Source organism: Lynx canadensis, chromosome E3 (assembly GCF_007474595.2).
Source record: "Lynx canadensis isolate LIC74 chromosome E3, mLynCan4.pri.v2, whole genome shotgun sequence".
NCBI lineage: Eukaryota > Metazoa > Chordata > Mammalia > Carnivora > Felidae > Lynx > Lynx canadensis.
In genome coordinates, this window is record NC_044318.1 from 4,163,808 (window position 1) to 4,178,265 (window position 14,458).

A 14,458-nucleotide genomic window follows, 5' to 3' on the forward strand; every position below is an offset into this window, starting at 1 on the left:
CTCACCCGTCCCAGCCTGGGGTGCTCCTGACCCACCTCATCCGTCTCTCACCTGCTCTGTGTATGCCAGGTCCAAGAAGTCCCCTCAGGTGTCCCTTCCCCCTGCCAAGCACCCCGCTCCCTGGCCATGGCTTCAAGCCATCCTGGGCTCCTGGTTTACCCTTCAGCGGGGCTTCCTGGCCAAGCACCATCCAGGGGGCCGAGACCAGGTGTCTATCCCCTAGCTGCAGGGGTGGGATGAGGGGCCCATTCACCATCCTGGGCCTCTCTGCCTGGGGCCCCATGAGCTGGGCTGGGGGAATTCCTCTGATTGCCATCACCACATACCAGGTACCTGCGGATGCTTTACAGCCGGTGCTGCGCACTCTCCCTTCTCATCCACGCCGTCCTCGGCCCAGTTGGGTGGGTGTGCACTACTCTCCCAGCTCACAGTGCGGAGCTGAGGCACCGCAACCCTGACCCTGGATTCCACGTTCATGTGCACTTGAGCATCTGACTGTGGCGTCATTTATCTGGAGTCATCCCCGTGGGAACTTTAGGGTGTGTCTGGGACGGGGTGAGCCATGGGAAAGCACTTCCGGTCTTGTCTACTTAATGGGTATGACCCATCAGGCCAGCCGCCCCCCTCCCCACCCCACCCCCCCCCCCCCCCCCACCCCCCGCCTGCCCCATGATTGTTGCTGGGACACAGCATCGTCTCTCCTGACTCTCTCAGGCCTGCACCCCCGCAAGAGTGTGTGCTCAGCCACCTCGGGCTCCCAGCCTCCAATGCCAGCTCGGCCTCCATCGCTGCCGCCCCTGCCCCTGCTGCCACCACTGACGCCATCCCAGGGGGACCCCCAGCAGGTCCCGCGGCCTGCCCGGCACACACGACCTCTGCGCCTCGAGTCCCGAGCCAGCACGCAGCCTGCCAACCCGTGAGCCCTGCGTCCCTCACCCCTCCCTTCATCCCTTCTCTCCCCCTGCTGGCAGAGACTGGACCCTGAGCTGAGCCTGAGGAGGGTGCAGGGGACCTGGACATGGGTGAAAGGCCTCCATAAGGGACTGATTTTGACTCAGTGGCTGTTTTTGTTTGTGTTTTTTTTTTTAAGTTTATTTATTTGAGAGAGAGACAGAGAGTGAGCGAGGAAGCGGGGCAGAGAGAGAGAATCCCAAGCAGGCTCCACGGTCAGCTCAGAGCCTGACACGGGGCTTGATCTCATGACCGCGAGATCATGACCTGAGCTGAAATCAAGACTCGGACGCCCCTTAACTCTATACATACACACACAACACAATCCTTTTTTATCCTGCACTTCGTGGAGAACACAGCTCTCTAGATTGAATTTTCCACTGAGCCAACATAATTCCTTGACCAGTCTTCAATACAACAGCTAACATGCTTTTAAAAACAATCACTTTCCTTTTTTATTTTGCTGAAATGATTCTATCAGAATCAGTTCCTAGTACAGCTACTGCCGTCATATGTTTTCTTTGGGGGCCGTTATTTCTGACCAGACCACTTTTCTCATGGGAGCCAAATATTACTGTGTGCCTCCTTTTGTATTTCATGCTGATCCTTCCCACCAGTCATTGTAGTCATGCATTGGATATTTTTAAAACCTGATTGTTGATGTTTATGTTTTGGCCAGTCCTCGAGGAATTGGGAGCAGAGGCCCCTGGAACGCCCTGGGCTGCCCTTTCCCCAGGGCCAGAATCCCGCTCGCCTGTTTGACGTCCTTCTGTTTCTTCCGGGGGGTGACTGCCCATACTCTTGGTGGAGCGAGGAGCAGACTGGGAGGTCATGATGACCTGATCTGGCAATTTAGTGGGCAGCCCAGGACCGCAGAGGGCGCATACCTGCCTTCCAGCATTGTACACGCCCGGCTTGCTTGCCCTCCTTGCCTCTCCCCTTCTCTTCCTCTCCCTGTCCACTCCATGGCTCTGGCTAGTTGTGCCCACTATGCTTTTCATACTTCTGACACGTCTTCCACATTTCACAATCTCTCCCTGTATGGTTTTGGGGCATGACTCCCCCACCCCACCCCACCATGCACTGGAGGCCCTGGGGAGGGCGGCTGAGTGGGCAAGGGAGTGGGGGGAGGGAGCTGCCCAGGGGTCTGCTCTGGGGGAGCCAGAGTGCTGGCATGGAGTGGGAGCCCTGGACCTGGAGGCCATCAGAGTCTGGGAATGCTGCCTGCCTACCCCCTTCGTGATGGTCTCCCGGCCGTGTCCCCAGCTCCTCACCTGTGACCACTCCCAGCCCCTGACTTCTCTTTTCTTTCTCCAAGGACTGAGTCTAAATGAGGCCAAGCTTTTCCTGACCCGGGTGACTTACCTGTCCCAGACACCTTGGGGGGCACCGGCTGGTGCAGTCCTGGACCCTGCACCCACCCCCGTATCACAGATGAGTATTTTTGGCACGTTCTCCCCATAATAAAATCTTTCACTTTTTTGACCGTGGATGAGGGTGACTGGCCTGGCACCCCCTGCAGAGGGGGCCTTGTCTGCCCCACGTGGGTGGGTGGACCTGCTGGTCCCTACTCAGGCCCCCACCCCAGGGTCAACCTCCCAGAGCCGCTGGCCAGAACCACCCTGGCTGAGTCCCAGCAGAGAATCAACAGCAAAGCTTCTCGCCTCTGCCACATTTCCCACCACGGCAAAGTGTCCTGAGCCTGCCCTAGCCCTGTGTTCTGGGAAGATCGGAGGTCTGGGGGCAGGGGTAGTGATGTGATTGGCCCGGGTTTGCTCAGGGAGGCCTCAGCTCTCCAGCGCCCGGCCAGGAGCTGTCCTCTTTGGGTGTTGCTCACGGGTAGGAGGTCCCCAACTTCCATCACCTCCCACGTCAGGAAAGAGAGGTGCAGCCCGGACTCAGGCAAAGCGTCCCATGCCAGGCTTGTCCCCTGCAGCCCTGACCCTCAGGCACCCACACAGGCAGGATTCTCAGACCCTCCTCTCCATCCCCGCTGGCCCCCGCAAGGCTGTCTTCCCAGCCATTTCTCAGATTTACAGAGGGAATCGTGCCTGAGTTGGTTCCTGTAGCTCAGGCATTGAGGAGTGAGGCCCAAGGAGGTCACGGTGTACCCATTTGCCCCCGACAGGCTCCTTGGTGTTTTGGAAGGTGGGGATACCCAACAGCAGCCAGCCGGGAGCGATGCCAGAGGATGACAGTCCTGTCCCCCATAGGGGTTGTGGGGGAACAAGCCAGCTTTTGGTCTGGTCCCAGATGGGAGCTGCAGGCAGAATCCTTGCCCCTCCCCTCTTCCAACCCCAGAGGGTGGGGCCTGCAGGGAACTGGGAGGGAGGTGCTCAGGAAGTAGCCACCCCAGGCCAGCAGGGAAAGGTGCCTGGGGAGCAGACAGAACCAAGATGGGGGTCAGCAGAGTGGGAATCTCAGGAGGTCCTGGGTTTAGCCTCCTCCTCTGCCAGGGGGACATGGTTCCTGGCCTGGGATGCAGCGGCCGTGCCGGGCTGGACCAGGAGGAAGGGAACCAACCGTGCCAGTCATGCGGGCTGGCCTGGTGTGGGGCTGCAAAATGAGTTGGGCAGGAGGGGGAGAGAGAGGCCTCTTGCCAAGCGGAGGGTCCTGCTTTGAGGGGCTGCTGGAAAGGAGATGCTGACTGACGACCACCCTGCACCCCCAACACGGCCCACAGCCCACCGCTGCAGGTGAAAGGGTCACTGAACATTTCTACCTTCCAAAGACGACGAACTCCGTAACTCTAAGGTATAAACAACCAACGAGAGACGGTTCCCAAGGCAAGTCGCCAACAGCGGAGAGCTGAGGTGCTGGAAGGGCAGGCCTTCTGCGCCGGGACCTCCTCCACTAAAATCAGCGCCCACTGGTGTCCCTGGCTTGACCCCCGACTCGCTGCGGTTCTAGGGGCTGTAGGCAGAGAACCACCAAACCAACACACAACCGCCAGAGAAAGGCTTCTTTTCGCAGTCCCCCTCATCTTGCTCGTGGCTTCCCCAGGATCCACGGAAAACGACCCCACCAACACGTGCAGCTCTTATCCCCCAGAAGAGGAGAAACGGCCCCCGAGAGCAGAGCAGATCGCTGCCATTGGGTTCCCAGCACCTCGTGCTGTGCCCCCGACACGCCCTCGGCCAGCCTGGGAGTGGGTCTGAGAGGACCCAGCGCCCCCCTCCCCTAAAGGAGCTGAGTTCTCCTAAGGCTCCTATGAAACACATATCGCCCAAACATAAGCTGTGGCTAAGCAATCAGAGACCTTCCCAAAGGCAGGAATTGCAAAGAACCTCGCATCAAGAGATCTCCTTTTGTCCGGCACAGGCGGCCTCCCCAGCACTGGCCCGGGAAGTAACCAGCCTCAAAGCACTCATCTGTCCTCAGAGGAGTCCTGATGTAAACGCCCCCTCAGAGACCTCCAGGGCCGTGGCAGCCCTGCCCACTGCCGGGCTCGGGGGCCGGCCTTGGGGACAGCATGCTTTCCTGCGGCCGGCCACAACGTGTTCTTAGAGAACCCCGGGAAGACCCCGGGAACATCCCTTTCATCCGAGAGAATCCGAAGAACAAGCCCCTTTTTTCAGCTGTCTCAAGGAGGAGCCCTGCCTGCCCACAGAAAGCGTTTTAGCGTCTCCATCTACCAGGTGCCCCCCTCCGTCCCCGCGGAGCAGGGCTTTTACTTCTGAAGCTCTTCCTGGTGAAAAACAAGATCCCCTCCAGATCCCGATTTGGAGACAGGAACTGGACACACGTCTGTGGCCAGTGGAGGGGGCTGACTGACGACAGGCAGGCTGGCTGGGTCCCCCCTCTGATGGTCAGCTTCAGCCCGTTGTGACCTCGCGGGAACCCGGGCCAGCTGTTTATTTCCAAGATCGGCCAGAAGTGAGACTTTTTGTGCAGACTCCAGTGATTAAATGTCGGCAGGCCATCCTGAGAGAGATGGAGCATCGTTTGAGCCAAGCTGCACATGTCAGGGGACTATGGGTTTGCAAAGCCCCAAATTAGCATGCCCAGGCGCTTTAACGGCAGACCGGAAAGATGCACCCACTGCTCATCACCTGGGGAGGCTAGACCATCCCACGTGCTGCCACGTCCACTCTTCAGGAATGAGATACTCGGAGCTCAAATTGTCCTTTCAAGCAACTTCAAGGATGCAGACAGGGTTTTTTAGAGCAGAACTTTGGAAACAGTCATTTGAGCTCAAGTCTGGCAGGCAGGTAGGGGGTGACCATGCCCAGAAGACGCTGGGCTTTTAGGTGACAAGGCCAGGTCCAAGGAGGTGCCAAGGTGGACAGCCAAGGATGGCCGTGTCTGTTCCCTTCCACTCATGCACCCAGTACCTTTGCTTTTCAGCCAACTTACACTTTGAACATGTTAACAGACGGTTACGGACTCGTTCGACTTTGCTTCTGAGCTTCCAGGCTTGGGAAAGTTGAAGAAGGTTCCAGGTTCTCTGTTCCCACCTCTGGCTTCCCTTTGAGTTTGGCCCACTTTTACAGCCTTTCCCTTGCCCGGGGGGATGTTCAGACCAGGGGATCCTGGCACACCTGGCAGGGCCTCTGCATTGCTGGAAAGTACTAGAGCCCCCGGCCCTAGCTCCAACCCTGCTCTCTGCCCCCTCCTGTCCAGGTACCCACCTTGGCTGAGGCACTTAGGGAGAATCAAACTCCTGGGCTCTCCTCCAGAACAGTTGTCTCAAGCACCCAGGGGACCTTCACGCCCCACAAACTTGGGGGTCACAAGGCTGGTGGCTCCCAGTTGCTGTGAGGGGGGGCGCGCTGAGGCTCCGCATCCCAATCACCTGAGAGCTGTTTTAGTAACAGCTGTGACGCTCTGTTAAGTTCACCCTTTCAACATGTACGATTAAGTAATTTTTATTCCCAAGCCGATCAACCAATAGCCTGGGGAATGTTTAAAATTATACCGTCGAGCCTTCCCCCCCGAGACTCTGATGCCGTGGGGTCTGGGAGTCTATGGTTTGTCTTTTTACGGAGCTCCCAGGAGGCTCTACTGTGCAGCCAACCATGGGAACCACAGGTCTAGGAGACATTCTGCCATGTCTACAGACGTTTTTGGTTGTCACAACTGGGAGATGCTGCTGGCGTCTAGCGGGTAGAGGCCAAAATGCTGGTCAATATCCCACAGGGCACAAGACACCCCCAGCAGACAGTGAGCCAGCCCCAAATGTCCACGGTGCCCAGGTTGGAAAGCCACGGCCTACAGGAACTCCCAGTCCTTTCTGGCCTGAGGTGACCACCTGCGACCTCCAGGCACAGCCCATGGCAGTCCCCCAGGAACAGAAAAATGCACCTCACCTCCAATAGATCAGCACTGAGTAGAGATGTCGTGGAGGAACATTTCTCAACGTGGAGCTCGAGGTCCTGCACCTCTAACAATCTCCCAGGTGGTGCTGCTGGTCTGGGGACCAGACTGCGTAGCCGCCCAGGGTAGAGCCTCCTAAGTCTCCAGGAGTGCGAATTCTAGATGGAGCCCTGGCTCTCTGGTGCCTCTGACACAGTCATCATTCCCTGGGGCAGCCCAGGCGCACTCACCCCTCCGCAGCAGGTAACCCACAAACACATACTTGTCTCTGCATTTCTCCCACCACTTGAGGGGGGTGTGGCAGTTATCTGAGAATTTTCCCTCATCAAAAAGAACGGAGCAGCAGTGGTAGCGAAGATTCAGGAGGGCCCAAGATGTCCTCGCTCTTATCCATCCCGCCCCTCCCTACCCTCCCCACACGCACCCCAGAAACAGCTGTGCCCCCGCCTCTGGACTTCAAGAGGAAGGCCCTTAGAAGGGTGGGTTTCAAGATGAGGACACAACTCCGAGACCTAAGCAGCAGCTTGGGCGGGGGCCCAGTGGTCAGTCTTCAGTGACACCCAGAGGGTACAGTCAACCAGGAGCCTGTCCAGGGTCCAGCAGGGTGGAGACAAAGCTGGGGAGGCCAGGGAGCAGCAGTGGCGACACCAGCACAGGAGCATCCTCATCCCTGGGCGCAAGGGCAGGACTGCGGTGAGGAGTGCAGAGACATCAAACAGGAGACCTTCTGCAACCGAAGACACTCTCCAACCCAGTCATCATCCGCAGAAGGGGGCACCTGAGGGGCTGGGCGCCAGGTGGGCCATCCTAGGTTAGGGAGTGAGATCTGCCTCTACTGAGGATTGGGCAGAGACCGTGGCCTCCCTCCTTCCCCAAAGCCCAGTCCCTCACAAGGGGTGCGAGGCTGAGGCTGCCCTGGGAACCGTATCCCCCAGCGTGGGCAGCTGTGGGGCGAGGGGGAGGGGACAGAGTGGGGCATCCCTGGCTTCTCCCTTGGGGTGAGAGCAGGTGTCTGTCCCAGCCCAGCTCAGGAGCAGCCCGGGATCCCATCTGCTCTCCCTGGTTTGCCGGTCTCCTTAGTGACAAAAGGTCTGAGTTGCAGGTTGGACTCTGCCCTGGGCTTGTCCTGTTCCTGTCACGAGCCCCCACTGGCTCTGCGCAGAAGCCTGCTATCTGACCACGGGCGCTGTGGTCTGCGGCTCCCCAGGGGAGGGCCCTGCCCTACCAGGCATGTTTGCTGGAGGTTGGGCTTGGAGTGTCCAGCCTGCAGCCTGCAGCCAGCCCTTGGGGCCCTAAAGACACACAAAAAAAAGGTCCTTATGTGAAACCCAAGCAGACTGGAAGGAGTTGTTAGCCCTGGAGGTCAGGATCAGTCCAGCCGGACAGGGGAAGGATGGGCAGGAGGGCTGGGATTCTGGGAACACTGGCCAGAAATGAACTTCCTGGGAAGAACCTTGGATGGGCAGGAAGATTCCAGAGCCACGTTATGGTTGAAAAGACAGCAAGAGACAGCAGCAGTGTGGAGCCAGGCAGGACTGGGGGGGGGGGGGGGGGGGGGGGTCTGGGCTCTGTCAGTGCCCTGCCTCTCCACATGGAGCCAGCTGGCAGCAAAGCTTAGGATACGAGGCAAGACCACAAAGCCTGGTGGTAGTTTGAACTCTTTTCTTCTCTTTTGTTAAAAGGGGGAAGGGAAAGGGTGTGAGGTACCCCCGGGCTCTGGGGGAGGCATGCAGGCAGCCCCAGCAGGCAAGCGCTGGGGAATGGGTGGGAAGAGTCCTGGAGTTTCCCACAATTCTTTTCTCTGCAGGGAACAGCAAGGCTGGCTGAAAAGGGGGTGGGAGAGAGGGGCGGGGCCCTGGGGAGAGGGGTGGCGGGCAAGGGGTTTGGGGGCTCACTCTAACATGCAAAGTCCAGCTGCCCCGTAAACTAGGTTGCGTCTTGAGGAGCGACATACATATAAATACATACACAGCTACACACACACATGCGGAGAAGGCTCTGCATTCCCGAGGGTGGGGATCTAGGCCTGCTGGCCCCCAAGGAGCTCCAAGGCAGGAGCCAGCCAAGTCTCCGCTGCTGTGGCGATTCTCCGCAGCCCCCTGGGGTGGGGCAGGGCGAGCGAGTCCTCTGGGGAAGGCCGCTTGTTCTCTGAAGTTCCGTCCACCAGCACCAAGACGACTCTGAACCACATCCATGCAAGCTGGGTGCCGCGGGCCTGCGCCTCCGTGTTCGCGCGCGGGCGGCCTGTGTGCTGGCACCAGGGTCCGGTCTCTCCCCTCCAGGGCTCCGGGGAACGGGGGTGCAGACAGAGGAGGGTGAAGGGGGCCCGCGGAGACATCCTCTCCCCCGCCCCACAGGGTCCTGGCCTCCGGGAGGGGGGAGGGGCCTCCCTTATCTCTCGGCCTCCATGGCGGGGTGGGCCCTCGGTTCTGAGGCGGCCTGTTGGGGGGCCAAGGGCGGCCAGTCTGACGCTGGGGAAGGGGGTGCCGGAGTCCACAGGGGCGGCTGCTGTGGCTGGTGGTGCTGTGGCCCCCCTGGGGGCGAGGCCGCGGTCGGCCAGCTGGGTGCCGCGAAGCTGCCGGTGGCGGCGTGGGGGAAGTGCGGCGGGGGGGACGTGGCCGTGGCGGCCATTGGGCTGCCACTGCCGCCACCGTGGAAACTCTCGGAAGCCTTGAGACGGGAGAACATGGTGAGGGCATCGGGGAAGTTGGGGGGCGTGGCGGGGGTGTTGGCAGGAGTGCACATCTGTTGGGGGGAAGAACAGAGTGGGGGGTGAGCACCCCTTTCCAGGAGCCCCCGGCCTCCCACTGCCTCCTAGGGGCAGACACACACCCAGCCACCGTTGGGAGCTTCTGTGCCTCTTCCCTGGATGCATCTGGCTCCGTAGGACAGGCCCCTAGCTGGGGGCTCCAGACCCACGGGCCATGTCCCCGGAGGACCCTCTCGTGTGATCCAGCGGCCTCTCCACTGCGGAGAGCCACGGCGGCTTCCTTCCCCTGCCCCGTACCAGGAGCACCCCCTAGCACCCCGGGGACTGGAGGGACACTTACCATCTGGTGGTGGTGGTGGCTATAGGGGATGTTGGTCTCCTGGAAAAAGGCGCTGAGGGCCGTCTGTGGGAAGAAAGGGCCCAAGCTTAATTACCCTCCGGCCCCCCACCCCCACCCCCTCCATGGACCTGCGCCACCCTCGTTCCCAGGATCTCTGGGGCTTGGAGTGGCCCTGAGCCTGGCTACCGAGGGAGAGAAGTGAGTGTAAGCAGTGTGTCTGTCACAACTCAACGCCTGCCACCTCCCAAGGAGGCGCCACAGGCTCCCAGGCAGGTCTGGCAGGCGGTGAAGACCCTCACACGGCCTGCCTCCCCCAGCCTGCACTGTGACCTCGGGAGGGGAGCAGGCAGCACCCCTTCCTGGTGTCACAGGGAAAGGCCTTTAGCAGAGATCAGCTGTTGATTTGGGAGATTCGAGCCAGACACTCACCAACTCCATGGGTGGCAGCTCCCTAATCTGAGCCTCAATCTCCTCATCTAGGAGCCAGGGAACAGCAAAAGTTCCCAGATGTTAAGTCTGTGACCCACCTGTCCCTCTCCTCGGCTGGCCACAGGAGCCTGCCATGACCTGGGCCTCAGTGTTTCCAACTGCACCCCAAGGAGACCTGACCAGGTGGCTTCCACATTCCCGTCCCTTGCCGCAGTAACCTCTTAAGACCCCAGTTCCAGCTGAGAGAGCCAGAATTAAGTAGGATGGCCTGGGTTTTGCACTCGCTGGCCCCCTCACCCAAGCCTCTCTCAGAATGTTCTGAAGGTGTCAGAGCAGGGGGATGGCAGACATGCGGTCGGGCACCTGGGGTGGTGCGAAGGGGAACGGGAGGGGGCAGAGTGTCAGACAAAGGCCCGGGGAGAGGGGGCTCCAGGAGCCCTGAGGGAGGTGCTGCATTTGGTCTGTCCTGGCTGGGGCCCTGCAGGAGGGGCACTGAGAAGAATAAGGGAACCAGCTGCTCTTGCGAAAGTGCTGGGTGAGGGAGTGTGTGAAGGGTCTGCCGGGCCCTGCCCAGGCCCAGGCCCAGGCCCAGGCCCAGGCCCAGCCCCAGCTGCCCTCCATCACCAGCCCCCACCCCCTCCCGGCTCACCACCCTCCCCAGCCCAGCCCGGACCCAATCCCTTCCCCCGCCTCCAACACAGCCAGAAACCCAAGCTGGCTCCCAGGGCTTGCCCTGGGGTTTTGTTATTTTTTTACATTCAAATGAATTTTTCTGGGAATTTCCTGCTGTAGATGCCCTACCCCAGTGTCCCCAGACAGGGTGTGGGAACAGGCTGGGGTGGGTGCTGGTCTCTAAGCGCCTCCTCAGGACTCCTTCCCACCCAGGAGCCCCAGGGGACACACCCCAACTACTCCTTCCCAACAGCAAATCCAAAGGCCATTTGAGTGAGGATTCTAGCACCGCTGCTGCCTTAAAGCACCACCACTTAAACACACAGGTCCCCTCCCCCAGCAGCCTCCTGTCCTCATTAACACCTGAATCACAGAGATGTGACCCAAAAACACTGTGAGCCTGCGGGGGAGGGTACAGAAAGAGTAGCCCCGGGGAGCCCCTCACTCACTCTCACGCAAGGACCTAAGGTTTGGGGGTTCACAGCCCATTTTCACCTTAAGTAAACCTCCCTAGTATCCATATCCCCCACTTTACAGATGTGAAACGGAAACTCCGCGAGCCCGAAGCATATGGCTCCTACCTCAGGAGGCCACCAAATCTGCAGGCAGCTCCGGCCCCTCTTGGGGACAGGGTCTCCCCCAGGCATTTCAATCCTCAAAGCAACATTTTTAATTCGCGTGGTGGAGCGACACCAACCCGTGCTGAGTGACAGCCCAGCTGGTGCCAGGCTCCCTGCGCTGGGCTGAGAGTCCAGACAGGCCAGGCCCTTCCACCAGACACCTGCCCGCCCAGCCCCAAGCAGGGAGGGAGCCATGTGTGCAGATGTGGGACTCAAGCAAACTGCCGTGAATGTGGTTTTGCAAGTTTTGCCACATCTAGCCCTTGAGACAAACAGGCTGTTTAGGGAGCTTCCTGCAGGGTGGGGCTGCAGGCCCTGGGGCCGGTGGGCACAAGGGAGTGGCCACTGGCTCTAGAGATCAACTCCCACGCAGGAGGGAGGGAGGGAGGAAACTGAGGCCAGAGGAGGAAAGGGAATTGCCCAGAAAGAGCAACCTCCCACATCGTGTGAAGACCACACAGGGTCGGCGGTCCCTGCTGAGAGCGCGGGTAGAAAGGTGTGAGCAAAGATTTCCCCCGGCTGGATAGGCCACTGCTTCCCCAGGCTGTCCAAACCTTTGGGCTGGAATTCTGATCCCCCATCCCATTCTTAAGAAGCTGAGTCCTAGAGTCCTCAGTGTATCCCCTGCAGGCCCGAACACCTTTCCTGGGATGGCTCCCCATCAGGAAACCAGGCTCCCGGCAGGCAGGGCACAGACACCGTCTGAGCTGTGTGTGACCTTACACCTGTGAGGGGTGGAGCTCAAGGACTCTGGCCTCTTCCCTAGATACCACCCTGGGTTATTTCTGGGGCAGTTGAGCTAGGCAAAGCCAGGTGGCCTCTTGGCAGCACAAGCTGTGGGCACTAGTGTTCTGTGGGTCAGGGAGGCCTGGTGGGTGGGGTCCTGACTGGGGCAGCCCCACCTCCTACCCAGCTGACCGAAAAGCCACCGAACCGTGTAAACCACGCCGTGCACTGTGCAGGTAAATTCATCTGCCAGCACAGAGGAGGCCACCCGAACACGCCTCTAGGGCGGGGTGCACAGAGGCACACTCGTAGCTGTAGTGTGGGGCTCCCAGCACAGCACCCGTACACTCGTGTGTGTACACGCGTGGGCACCATCTGCAAAACGGCGACGTGTGTGTACACGGAGCACACAGCCCGCACCCGCGCGCCGGGTGGACTGCGTGTTTACACACACACGCCGACATGCCCACACGTAGCGTGGCGCGTGCGTAAATACAAATGCACATGTACGTGGACACACGCGCCGCCGAGCTGCCCACTGGGCACGCAGACCCTCAAACCCACTCGTGCGGGGCGGCTCTGCCCACGGGCCCCAGAGCTCCCCGTCCCACCAGGCGGCTCCCGAGGTGGGGGCGGCGCGCGCCCAACTCGGCCCCAGCCCGGGGCGTCCTCCTTCCGGCCGCCCGCCGACTGTCCGTCCGGGCCGCGGCGACGCCCCGCCCTGGCCGTTACCCGAACAAAAGAGGGGGGACCCCGCATCCCGACCGCCGGGGGACTCGGGGGGGCGGGGATCTCGGGGCCCGGTGGGGGCGGGCCGCCCCTCCCGCCCACCCCGCGCGGGCGGCGTTTCCGGGGACCGCGTAGACGCGGCCGCACCGCCCGGCCGGACCCGCACGCCGCGTGTGCGCGCTGCGGCCCGGCCAACGGGGCGCGCGGACGCCAGGACACCGGGCCGAGTGCGCGGCCCCGGCCCGGGCGGAGCGCGCACCAGCACGTGTCCACACCGACCCAAACACGCGTGGCTGGCGGGACGGACCCCCGGCCCCCGGTCCCGGCCCGGCCGCGCACCTCGAACTGCCAGTGGGCCGCCTGCAGCAGCTGCTTCGCCTGGTCGGCCGCGCAGCCCGCCGTCAGCACGAACTGGTTGATCATGACCTGGTGCTTGAGCTCGTCCATGTTCACGGACATGGCGCCGCCGCCGTGCTGCCCGCTGCCTCCCGCCGCCGCTCTCCTCCGCCTCACGCGTCCACCATTAGCGAGCCGGCTCCGGCTAATACAAATATTTACTGTGCGGCTGTGACTCACCGAGCCTCGCCTGGCTCGGGGCCGCGGGGGCATGCTGGGAGATGTAGTCCCGCGCCGCCTGGCCGGCCGGGGGGCGCGAAGAGGTGTGTCTGGACTCTGCCCCTGCTGTGTGCGGAAGCAGGCGGCCGTGTCTGCGGGCCGTCACGCTCTCAGGGGTCCAGCAGGCGGGCCCGCTGGCGTCTTTGCCCGGTATGCCTGGCATCCCTCTGTTGAGTGGGCGCACACTTGGGGGTGGGGGTCCCCTAGGAATTTTGGCACAAATCGGCAGCTCTAGGACACACAGACCCGAAAGCCTGGCACACAATAGGCGCCAAAAAATACTCCTTCCTTGGATGAATGAATCTGCCCTTAAGGGCTCTGCAGAAAGTCACCGCCTCCAGGAAGCCTTCCAGTCCCCCACCCCAACACCCAGAGCAACAAGTTCACGTCGCCCACTCCTGATGCGGGTCCCTCCCCGGCTTGGCGCTCAGCCACACACACACTACGTCTGGGGATGGGATGGCGCGGACAAAACACGAGGTGGACAGACCCTGGTGCCTCCGGGTTCCCTCCCCGCGGGGCTCCCACTTTCCCACGCAAAATCTCGTGCGCTCTGCCGGAAATCTCGGCTTTGGAAAGCGGGCGCAAGGACCCGGCGGAGCCAGTTCCGGGGCGGCCCCGAACTTCTATTCCCAGAATGCCCCGGTTTATTTGCATCGTTTTGTCCCGAATGACGTCAAGTGAGTGAGGCCGCGCCTTGGCCAATGGGCGGCCTCAGAGTGTTAGGACCTGGCCATATAAGGTAAACAAAGCTGGCCACCCAATGAGGCTGCAGCGGGGGCGGGCGCTGGGCCGGGGCCGGCGGGGGCGCGTCACGTGGCGGGCGGGGGCGGGACTGGAGCGAGCGGGAGAAGGGGGGAGTTGCGGGTAGTGTTTACAGTTCCGCACGCGCCGCTTCCGGGTGACGTCTAGGATCGGGTGTGTGGGACCAGGGCGTGCTCGCAAAGGGATCCCGGGCGGGGAGGCGAGGATGAGTCTGGCGCGGTTACCCCCCGCTCTGACTGACCTTGGCCCGGTTCCTAGAGCTTCCTGGGCTCCAATTTCATCCGTTGGGCAACCGTTGTTTGGGCCCTTACTCTGCCCTGCCCTGAGCCAGCCGGGGTTACAGTGGAGAGCAAACCCGACAAGGGTCTCCTGGTGGCGAGGGTGGGTTGCGGCTGTGTGTCAAAAATCCCAAGGAACGGATGTACAATTGTGGAAATGTAGAAGTGTGAAAAGTGCCTTCTGGAAGCTGATACAGGCCCTGGGGTGTTAGGGTTAAAAGTCATTGAGAGGTTTTACTAGATCTGATCAGTTGTCCACTTTAGGCTCAGTGTGGCGTCCAGATGGTGGCCGAAGGGTCCAGTCTGG

At 61.1% G+C, this 14,458-nt stretch overlaps 2 protein-coding genes across 2 annotated transcripts in view; one reads left to right on the top strand and one right to left on the bottom strand.

Moving 5' to 3' along the window:
- The window catches only part of CE3H16orf96 (chromosome E3 C16orf96 homolog), a 39,049-nt gene extending 34,940 nt beyond the window's left edge, over positions 1-4,109 (top strand). The window contains exons 18-20 of the mRNA XM_030301546.1: positions 715-916; positions 3,408-3,499; positions 3,955-4,109. Of these exons, the coding sequence (XP_030157406.1) occupies positions 715-916; positions 3,408-3,499; positions 3,955-4,109 (449 nt within the window). The remainder of the gene's footprint in view (positions 1-714; positions 917-3,407; positions 3,500-3,954) is intronic.
- Positions 4,110-4,318: 209 nt separating this feature from the next.
- On the bottom strand, positions 4,319-13,088 carry UBALD1 (UBA like domain containing 1). The gene is made up of 3 exons (XM_030300812.1): positions 12,833-13,088; positions 9,318-9,380; positions 4,319-9,012 (listed from the first exon to the last, which is right to left on the bottom strand). Exons 1-3 carry the CDS (start codon positions 12,950-12,952, stop codon positions 8,659-8,661), a joined length of 537 nt encoding a protein of 178 aa, XP_030156672.1. The 5' UTR covers positions 12,953-13,088; the 3' UTR covers positions 4,319-8,658.
- Between the last annotated feature and the right edge of the window lie 1,370 nt (positions 13,089-14,458).

Coding starts and splice junctions, on each gene's coding strand:
- UBALD1 (XM_030300812.1), bottom strand. CDS start 12,952: ATGTCCGTGAACATGGACGAGCTCAAGCACCAGGTCATGATCAACCAG. Junction 9,381..12,832: donor CGGCCCACTGGCAGTTCGAG/GTGCGCGGCCGG, acceptor TTCTTCCCACAG/ACGGCCCTCAGCGCCTTTTT. Junction 9,013..9,317: donor GCCACCACCACCACCAGATG/GTAAGTGTCCCT, acceptor TCCCCCCAACAG/ATGTGCACTCCTGCCAACAC.